Raw genomic sequence first — 10,606 nt, 5'->3', positions numbered from 1 at the left:
GGGTCTGTGTGTGTGTGTGTATGAGAGAGGGTCTGTGTGTGTGTGTATGAGAGAGGGTCTGTGTGTGTGTGGGTCTGTTGGAGTGTGTGTGTATGAGAGAGGGTCTGTGTGTGTGTGTGTATGAGAGAGGGTCTGTGTGTGTGTGTATGAGAGAGGGTCTGTGTGTGTGTGTATGAGAGAGGGTCTGTGTGTGGGTCTGTTGGAGTGTTTATGTGTGAGCGAGGGTGTGTGTGGGTGTGTCTGTGTGTGTGTGTGTGTAAGCGAATGCACGTGGTTGCAGTTGTGTGAGAGAATGTGCGTAGTGCAGTGGGGTCACCTGAATGTGGAATCTACCCAATGCCCTGGTTGAGGCCATCCTGACAGACCGATCTGTGAATGATCAGGGACCAAAGGCATTCAAGACCCTTGGAAAATAGGCTCTGGGTTTGGATAGAGGATCTAGATCAGCGCAGGGCTTGGAGGGGCCGAAGGGCCTGTTCACGTGCTGGAACGTTCTTTGCTCGGACGTTTTCAGGCGTTTCGTCACCACACTGGGTCAAATCATCAGTGAGCCTCTGGACGACGCACTGGGGGTGTGGCCCGTTTTCAGTTCTTGGGTTTGGCTTTCCTCAGGGTCGGTGACGTCATTTCCTGCGGCGACGCCCGTTCCCATGGCAACGTCATTTCCGGTTCTTTTCCCTCAGGGGATGGTAAAACGGGATCCAAGTCGATGTCATCGAGTCCGAGAGATGCCCAGCACGGAAACAGACCCTTCGGCCCAACCCATCCCTGCCGACCAGATATCCCAACCCCAATCTAGTCCCACCTACCAGCACCCGGTCCATACCCCTCCAAACCCTTATTCATATACCCATCCAAATGCCTCTTAAATGTTGCAATTGTACCAGCCTCCACCACATCCTCTGGCAGCTCATTCCATACACGTACCACCCTCTGCGTGAAAAAGTTGCCTTTTAGGTCCCTTTCCCCTCTCACCCTAAACCTATGCTCCTCTAGCTCTGGACTCTCCCACCTCAGGGAAAAGACTTTGTCTATTTACCCCTATCCATGCCCCCTCATAATTTTTTTTGAGGAAGTAACAAAGAAGATTGATGAGGGCAGAGCAGTAGATGTGATCTATGTAGACTTCAATAAGGCGTTCGACAAGGTTCCCCATGGGAGACTGATTAGCAAGGTTAGATCTCATGGAATACAGGGAGAACTAGCCATTTGGATACAGAACTGACTCAAAGATAGAAGACAGAGGGTGGTGGTGGAGGGTTGTTTTTCAGACTGGAGGCCTGTGACCAGTGGAGTGTCACAAGGATCGGTGATGGGCACTCTACTTTTTGTCATTTACATCAATGACTTGGATGCGAGCATAAGAGGTACAGTTAGTAAGTTTGCAGATGACCCCAAAATTGGAGGTGTAGTGGACAGCGAAGAGGGTTACCTCAGATTACAACAGGATCTTGATCAGATGGGCCAATGGGCTGAGAAGTGGCAGATGGAGTTTAATTCAGATAAATGTGAGGTGCTGCATTTTGGGAAAGAAAACCTTAGCAGGACTTATACACTTAAGGGTAAGGTCCTGGGGAGTGTTATTGAACAAAGAGACCTTGGAGTGCAGGTCCATAGCCCCTTGAAAGTGGAGTCGCAGGTCGATAGGATAGTGAAGGAGGTGTTTGGGATGCTCTCCTTTATTGGTCAGAGTATTGAGTACAGGAATTGGGAGGTCAGGTTGGGGCTGTACAGGACAGATGGGTTTGTTGATAAGAGTTCCAGTTGGAATGCTATGCTTCTAGGAATTCTCGTGCGTGTCTCTGTTTGGCTTGTCCTGGGATGGATGTGTTGTCCCAGTCGAAGTGGTGTCCTTCCTCATCTGTACGTGACGATACTAGTGAGAGAGGGTCATGTCGTTTTGTGGCTAGTTAGTGTTCGTGTATCCTGGTGGCTAGTTTTCTGCCTGTTTGTCCAATGTAAGTGTTTGTAACAGTCCTTGCACGATATTTTATAAATGACATTAGTTTTGCTTGTTGTCTGTATTGGGCCTTTCACCTTCATTAGCTGCTGGTTTGGTGGGCTCGCGGGCTACCCCGTCCAATCACGGCGAGTGGGCCTCCAAAATAACTGAGTAAGGACCTGCATCGTCATCGCGCGACCGAGTCCCCAGGGTTTACGAATCTGGGGGAGCGACAGGCAGTAATCGTTCCGTCCTTGGTGGCTCTCTCTCAACGCAGCTACGTCCGCACCGAATCCTGTCCGCCCGACCTAACCTCGTGGCGACCTCTTCGTCTTCAGGATGCCGCTGGCTGGGTTCAGTCAGGATCTGGCGGCCATCTTGGCTCAGGACGATCCCTCTCGCTCCCCCACCCGTAACAATAGGCCGTCCTCTTCCGGGATCTGGTCTCACCCGGACCGAGAAAGGTCAGGGCGGGCCTCTTGGCTTTCCCCTGTCACCACCAGGTGGTTCAGTTTGGCCAGGACCAGGTCTTTCTGCGTCCAAAGTCTGACGTCGTCAGCTGTGACTGGACGTGTGTCCTGAAAACTTAAAACATTCTCTCCCCGTGGCTAGTACCAATGGGTGGCTCAATGTATTTACTTCTCAGCCTCCCGGACGGGTTCCAACTTGTAATAAGACACAACCGCTCAATTCGGGCTGGGCAGCACGGCCCTGGGCCGCGTTATTGTTACAAATTTGCATCCGTAAAAGGTCGCTTGCTGACGCCAAATCTAACCGTCGAACCCTCTTTCTGAGTCTGGCCGCGTTTTCACCACAGAATCGTGGACGTCGAGAGTCCCCCTCTCCACTGGGCCACCGATCGGCCGAGAACGAGCAGGAGGCGACCGAGGGGAGGCGGGGAGTCAGCGCACCAGATCGCGCCAACCCCTCGGAGGACGGTCGCCGTTACCTCACTCTCTCTCTCTCTCTCTCGAAGACGATCGTTCGGCCGTTTCCAAAGCCAGAGGGGTGGTGCGTGTGTGGAATGAGCTGCCAGAGGAAGAGGGTGGAGGCCGGTACAATGACAGCATTGAAAAGGTGGATGGGGACAGGGATAGGAATGGTTTGGAGGGAGGTGGGCCAAGTGCTGGCAAGTGGGACTAGGTTGGGTCGGGATATCTGGGTCAGCACAGATGAGTTGGACCGAAGGGTCTGTTTCCGTGCTGTACATGTCTCAGACTGTATAACATTTAGTGGTGGAACAGATGCCTGAGTTTTGGTTGTTGTTGCCGACAATGTTTTCCAATTTCGCCAATCAGTGTCAATTGTGCCCCGGGATACTAAAACCCAATCGCCATCCTCAGAGCACTGAGGAGATACGATGTTGGTTGGGGGGGGGTGGGAGCAGTGTATATTAAGAAAAAAAGCAGCCATTTGAAAGTGTAACAGAGAATAGCTGCCATCAAGAAGGTCTACTGCTCAAAATTCTCTCGACCATTTCGGATAAAACACTCTTCACAGTGAAAGACCGAAGATGACCCAGGGAGACCTTCCTCCGAAAGGAGGAGGTTTAGATTCCTACAGTGAGGAAACAGGCCCTTCGGCCCAACAAGTCCACACCGACCCTCCAAAGAGAAACTCACCCAGACCCATTTCCCCTCTGACTAATGCACCTAACACTATGGGTAATTTAGCACGGCCAATCCACCCTCACCTACACATCCCTGGGCACTATGGGTAATTTAGCACGGCCGATCCACCCTCACCTGCACATCCCTGGGCACTATGGTAATTTAGCACGGCCAATCCACCCTAACCTGCACATCCCTGGGCACTATGGGTAATTTAGCACGGCCAATCCACCCTAACCTGCACATCCCTGGGCACTATGGGTAATTAGCACGGCCAATCCACCCTAACCTGTACATCCCTAGGCACTATGGGTAATTTAGCACGGCCAATCCACCCTAACCTGTACATCCCTAGGCACTATGGGTAATTTAGCACGGCCATTCCACCTAACCTGCACGTCCCTGGGCACTATGGGTAATTTAGCACGGCAATCCACCCTAACCTGCACATCCCTGGGCACTATGGGTAATTTAGCACGGCCAATCCACCCTAACCTGCACATCCTGGGCACTATGGGTAATTTAGCAACGGCCAATCCACCTAACCTGCACATCCCTGGGCACTATGGGTAATTTAGCACGGCCATTCCACCCTAACCTGCACATCCCTGGGCACTATGGGTAATTTAGCACGGCCATTCCACCCTAACCTGCACACTTTTGGACTGTTGGAGGAATCCGGAGCAAACCCACGCAGACACGTTGGGGGGGGTGGGGGGGGGGAGAGAGAGAATGTGCAAACCCCACACGGAAGGTCGCCCCCGAGGCTGGGATCGAACCCGAGCCCCTGGCGCTGTGAGGCAGCGGTGCTAACGCCGAGGCACCGGGAGGACGCCGAAGACCGCAGCCGGTTTTGAAATGGAGCTGAAGTAATTTAAATCCGGGCCGGGTTAGCAGTGGGGACGGCAGTGACTATGCACGTCAAAGAAATGGAGGGGGAGGGGGGGGGTGGGGGTGGGGGTGGGGGTGGGGGTGGGGGTGGGGGTGGGGGTGGGGTGGGAGGGTGGGCTTCGAGTGGTAAACAGCTGCTGTTCGATGTTGACCTTTCGAGTTAAGGAATAGGTTGACGGTATTTTCTTCAAATCCTGGGAATTTGGGGGGTGGGGGGGTGGGGGGGTTCCTCGTGGCTTTAACAGATGAGCTTTCCTGGGGGTGGGGGGAGGCGATGGTTAAAATAATTGGAGACGTGCCCACCGTTGTCTCGCAACAGACCCCCCTCAGGGAGGGGGGAGGTGGGGGGGGGGAGGGGGGGGGGATAGTCCGGGATTTGGACACCAGCCGCACCAAAGGAAGGGGGGGGGGGGGGAATGGGGAGGTGGGGGGGCCCGGTGTTCGTGCGAATCAGGGCGGGTTTGCAGGGTACGGCCGCAAGAGGCTTCTGTGTGTCTCCATCCATCACCGGCCTCACCGTCCAACAGAAGGGATTCTGGGAAGGGTCACCGGGCCGCAACCCGGCTGTGCCCGTTCGGCTGGGGCATCGCCGACAGGGGTGGGGGCCATGGTGTGGCCAAGGTGCGAGCGAGCTGGAGACACAGAGAGAGGGAGAGGGAGGGAAGGAGAGAGAGAGAGAGAAGGAGAAAGAGAGAGAGAGTAAGATGGAAGAGAGGGAGGGAAGGAGAGAGAGAGAGAGAGAGAGGGAGGGAAGGAGAGAGAGAGAGAGAGAGAGAGAGAGAGAGAGGGAGGGAAGGAGAGAGAGAGAGAGAGAGAGAGAGAGAGGGAGGGAAGGAGAGAGAGAGAGAGAAGGAGAAAGAGAGAGAGTAAGATGGAAGAGAGGGAGGGAAGGAGAGAGAGAGAGAGAGAGGGAGGGAAGGAGAGAGAGAGAGAGAGAGAGGGAGGGAAGGAGAGAGAGAGAGAGAAGGAGAAAGAGAGAGAGTAAGATGGAAGAGAGGGAGGGAAGGAGAGAGAGAGAGAGAGAGAGAGAGGGAGGGAAGGAGAGAGAGAGAGGGAGGGAAGGAGAGAGAGAGAGAGAAGGAGAAAGAGAGAGAGAGTAAGATGGAAGAGAGGGAGGGAAGGAGAGAGAGAGAGAGAGAGGGAGGGAAGGAGAGAGAGAGAGGGAAGGAGAAAGAGAGAGAGAGTAAGATGGAAGAGAGGGAGGGAAGGAGAGAGAGAGAGAGAGAGGGAGGGAAGGAGAGAGAGAGAGAGAGAGAGAGAGGGAGGGAAGGAGAGAGAGAGAGAGAAGGAGAAAGAGAGAGAGTAAGATGGAAGAGAGGGAGGGAAGGAGAGAGAGAGAGAGAGAGGGAGGGAAGGAGAGAGAGAGAGGGAAGGAGAAAGAGAGAGAGTGTAAGATGGAAGAGACGGAGGGAAGGAGAGAGAGAGTAAGAAAAAGAGAAGGAGAGTGAGAGAGGAGGAAAGGAGAGAGAGTGAGAGAGAGAGAGTGAGAGGGAGGGTAGGAGGGAGAGAGAGAAAGAGCGAGGGAAGGAGAGAGAGAGAGGGAGGGAAGGAGAGAGAGAAAGAGAGGGAGGGTAAGAGAGGGAAGGAGAGAGAGAAAGAGAGAGGGAGGGAAGGAGAGAGAAAGAGGGAAGGAAGGAGAGAGAAAGAGGGAGGGAAGGAGAGAGAGAAAGAGAGGGAGGGAAGGAGAGAGAGAGAGGGAGGGAAGGAGAGAGAGAAAGGGGAGGGAAGGAGAGGGAGGGAAGGAGAGAGAGAGGGGGGGAGGGAAGGAGACAGAGTGAGAGAGAGACAGAATGAGAGGGAGGGAAGGAGAGAGAGAGAAAGAGAGAGGGAGGGAAGGAGAGAAAGAGGGAAGGAAGGAGAGAGAAAGAGGGAGGGAAGGAGAGAGAGAGAAAGAGGGAGGGAAGGAGAGAGAGACAGAGAGGGAGGGTAGGAGAGACAGAAAAAGGGAGGGAAGGAGAGAGAGAGAGGGGGAGGGAAGGAGAGAGAGGGAGAGGGAGGGAAGGAGAGAGAGAGAGAAAGAGAGGGAGGGAAGGAGAGAGAGAGAGAAAGAGAGGGAGGGAAGGAGAGAGAGAAAGAGAGAGGGAGGGAAGGAAAGAAAAAGGGAAGGAAGGAGAGAGAAAGAGGGAGGGAAGGAGAGAGAGAGAAAGAGGGAGGGAAGGAGAGAGAGACAGAGAGGGAGGGTAGGAGAGAGAGGGAGAGGGAGGGAAGGAGAGAGAGAGAGGGAGGGAAGGAGAGAGAGAGAGGAAGGAGAGAGAGAGAAAGAGAGAGGGAGGGAAGGAGAGAAAGAGGGAAGGAAGGAGAGAGAAAGAGGGAGGGAAGGAGAGAGAAAGAGGGAGGGAAGGAGAGAGAGAGAAAGAGGGAGGGAAGGAGAGAGAGAGAGAGAAAGAGAGGGAGGGAAGGAGAGAGAGAAAGAGAGAGGGAGGGAAGGAGAGAAAGAGGGAAGGAAGGAGAGAGAAAGAGGGAGGGAAGGAGAGAGAGAGAAAGAGGGAAGGAAGGAGAGAGAAAGAGGGAGGGAAGGAGAGAGAGAGAAAGAGGGAGGGAAGGTGAGAGAGAGAGAAAGAGAGGGAGGAAGGAAAGAAAGAGGGAAGGAAGGAGAGAGAAAGAGGGAGGGAAGGAGAGAGAGAAAGAGAGGGAGGGAAGGAGAGAGAGATAGAAAGAGAGAGGGAGGGAAGGAGAGAGAGAAAGGGGAGGGAAGGAGAGGGAGGGAAGGAGAGAGAGAGGGGGGAGGGAAGGAGAGAGAGTGAGAGAGAGACTGAATGAGAGGGAGGGAAGGAGAGAGAGAGAAGGAGAGAGAGAAAGGGAGGGAGGGAAGGAGAGAGAGAGAAAGAGGGAGGGAGGGAAGGAGAGAGAAAGAGAGAGGGCAGGAAGGAGAGAGAGAGGGAGGGAAGGAGAGAGAGAGAAAGAGAGAGAGGGGGGAGGGAAGGAAAGAGAGTGAGACAGAGTGAGAGAGAGGGAAGGAGAGAGAGAAAGAGAGAGGGAGGGTAAGAGAGAGAGAAGGAGGGAAGAGAGAGAGAAAGAGATAGGGACGGAGGAAGTGAGAGAGCGAGAGAGTCAGACAGAGTGAGAGGGAGGGAAGGATAGAGAGAGAGGAGGCAAGAGAGAGAGAGAGAGGGAGATCTGCTTGTGGGGGTTTGGGGGGGGGGGGGGGGGGGGGGGAAAGGTCGTAGGTTTGAAGGGAGCCAGGGAGGAGGAAGATCTTCACAAGGACAGGTCTGAGGCCCACTGGAGGGTCGGGGGGTGGTGGGGGGATCGCCCCATTCCCCAAGGAAGACGTTGAACAGTCTTCAACCTTCAAGGTTTGGAAGGGGGAGCGACCGAATCGAGGAGAGATACCGAGAGCGATTTGACCAGGGACGGGTAGCGGACAGGGGGTTGCAGGGAGAATTTGGGGGTCGGCGGGGGGGGGGGGGGGGGGGGGGGGTGTAGTTTGAAAATAAAGGGGAGAGGGGAGGGTGGGACGGCCTGTCTAACGCTGAGGTGAACCCTTCTGTCTCCAGGTGGGAAAACTAGACCCGTGTTTGTGTTCCAATGATATATCCGTCACCGACTCTGAGCAGCCATGAGCTAATGGAGGAGGGTACAGCAGGGGATGAAGGGCTGAGTGGCCGTTCCTATTTTGCGGTCTTGTAGACGGTACACACTGCTGCGGCTGAGCGTCAGGGAGGGTGGGGTGGAGGGAGCGTGGGTTTGTGGGTGTGGGGGGCCAATCGAGCGGATAGATTCTCTCTCAATGGGAACCCCCAGGATGTTGATAGTGGGGGGAGGGGGGATTCAGTGACGGTAACGCCATTGAACATCAAGGGGGCGATGGTTAGATTCTCTCTCAATGGTAACCCCCAGGATGTTGATAGTGGGGGGAGGGGGGATTCAGTGACGGTAACACCATTGAACATCAAGGGGGCGATGGGTAGATTCTCTCTCAATGGGAACCCCCAGGATGTTGATAGTGGGGGGGAGGGGGGGATTCAGTGACGGTAACACCATTGAACATCAAGGGGGGCGATGGTCAGATTCTCTCTCAATGGGAACCCCCAGGATGTTGATAGTGGGGGGAGGGGGGATTCAGTGACGGTAACGCCATTGAACATCAAGGGGGGCGATGGTCAGATTCTCTCTGAATGGGAACCCCCAGGATGTTGATAGTGGGGGGAGGGGGGGATTCAGTGACAGTAACGCCATTGAACATCAAGGGGGCGATGGTCGTATCTTTTACTGGATAGAGCTAGCAGGAGGCCATTCGCCAGCCTATCCCAGCATTCCGCCCGGCCGCCAATTCCGAAACACCAGAATTGGGCAACTCCGGCGCGCTCAATTAAATTGCTGAACAGTAGGGAGGGGGAGGGGAACCGGTTTAAATCTTGAGGGGCCGAAGGGCCACAGCGCGGCGAACGTAACGCAAGACAGACCTCGGACGCAGCCTGCTTTGGAACGTTCCGGCACTTTATTCGGCCTCTAGGGGGCTTGACGATACACGGTTCGACGCTTCCCCACCCCACCCCCCCCACCCCCCCCCATAACGAGATCACCGCTGGTCCCACCCACTCCCCTCCCCCCCTTCCCTAACCCTGAACCATCTCTGAAGAGACGCTTCCCCCACACAACCATTCCGATAATTCACGTAATGGCCTGTCCGACCGAAGGGAGAACGGGCAGGGAGTCACGTGTGAGGCCGGGAGGAGTAGAGAGAGAGAGAGCGAGAGAGAGAGTGTGGGAAGGTAAGATGGAGGTCGTCTCTAACCTGTCCACCCTCCCCACCTTCACTCCCGAATGTCATCAGGTCCATAGCTCCTTGAAAGTGGAGTCGCAGGTCGATAGGATAGTGAAGGAGGTGTTTGGTATGGTCTCCTTTATTGGTCAGAGTATTGAGTACAGGAGTTGGGAGGTCAGGTTGGGGCTGTACAGGACATTGGTTAGGGCCACTGTTGGAATATGGCGGGCAATTCTGGTCTCCTTCCAATCGGAAAGATGTTGTGAAAGGGTTCAGGAAAGATTTACAAGGATGTTGGAGGGTTTGAGCTACAGGGAGAGGCTGGGGCTGTTTTCCCCGGAGCGTCGGAGGCTGAGGGGGGGGTGACCTGGTTTATAAAACCATGAGGGGGCACGGATAGGGGTAAATAGACAAGGTCTTTCCCCCCCCCCCCCCGGGGTGGGGGGAGTCCAGAACTAGAGGGGGGTAGGTTTAGGGTGAGAGGGGGAAAGGGAGCTGAGGGGTAACGTTCTCACCCAGAGGGTGGTGCGTGTGTGGAATGAGCTGCCAGAGGAAGGGGGTGGAGGCTAGTACAATGACAGCATTGAAAAGGTGGATGGGGACAGGGATAGGGAAGGGATTGGAGGGTAATGGGCCGAGGGGCTGGCAAACGGGGACTGGATTAGGTTAGGGATATCAGGGTCGGCAGGGACGAGATGGGCCGAAGGGTCTGTTTCCACGCTGGACAACTCTCGGAATTTTCGATGTGAACTTGGTCCGGGCTAACTCTGCCCCGTTCAAACATATCGCTCCGACCCCTGACCTCTCCCATCCCTCGGCCTCCGACCTGAACACGGACTCCCTCCCTGTCGTCGCCCAAGCGCCCCACGGCGGTCCCACCCCCCCCACCCCCGTGAAAGCTGACTGCCCCCCCCCCCCCCCCTTCCAAACCCGGCCCCAGAGGAGAGTGCCCCCAACTCAGTCCCATCTCCCTCAGTGAGACCGAGAGGCGGGGCATCTCCCCCCGGCCTCCGGGGCTCTCCCCACACCCAGCTCCCCTCTCCCTCCCAGCCAGGCTCTGAAGTGACGCGGTACCTCACTTCGCTTCTCTCCAGCCCCCTTCACTCCCGCCGATCGTGCCCCCCCCACTCTCGGGCTGGGGGCGGTGGTGCAGTGGGATAACGCTGCCGCCTCACGACCCCAGGTTCGATCCCACCCTCGGGAGGGGGTGACTGACTGTGTGGAGTTTGCACATTCACCACCCCCCCCCCCCCACGTGCACTCAATGTTAGGATTTCATCTTTCGTCTGTTCTGGACAGTCACAGGAAACAGAGTCTGTAACTCCCTCCCGGGTATCTGTTATTCTGTATATAAACCACCCCGAACCCCTCGATTAGATTCCAGTCTGTAACTCCCTCCCGGGTATCTGTTATTCTGTATATAAACCACCCTGAACCCCTCGATTAGATTCCAGT

The 10,606-nt window shown here is 55.3% G+C and overlaps 1 protein-coding gene across 1 annotated transcript in view; it reads right to left on the bottom strand.

The window, feature by feature from the left end:
* Nucleotides 1-4,361: 4,361 nt before the first annotated feature.
* Nucleotides 4,362-10,606, bottom strand: part of LOC140453874 (uncharacterized) — an 87,799-nt gene continuing 81,554 nt past the window's right edge. Inside the window, exon 22 of the mRNA XM_072548733.1 lies at nucleotides 4,362-4,416. Coding sequence (XP_072404834.1) covers nucleotides 4,362-4,416 — 55 coding nt within the window. The remainder of the gene's footprint in view (nucleotides 4,417-10,606) is intronic.

Source organism: Chiloscyllium punctatum, chromosome 28 (genome assembly GCF_047496795.1).
Source record: "Chiloscyllium punctatum isolate Juve2018m chromosome 28, sChiPun1.3, whole genome shotgun sequence".
Lineage (NCBI taxonomy): Eukaryota > Metazoa > Chordata > Chondrichthyes > Orectolobiformes > Hemiscylliidae > Chiloscyllium > Chiloscyllium punctatum.
The sequence above is the reverse complement of the archived record's forward strand: the minus strand, read 5'-3'. Positions and strand labels throughout refer to the sequence as shown.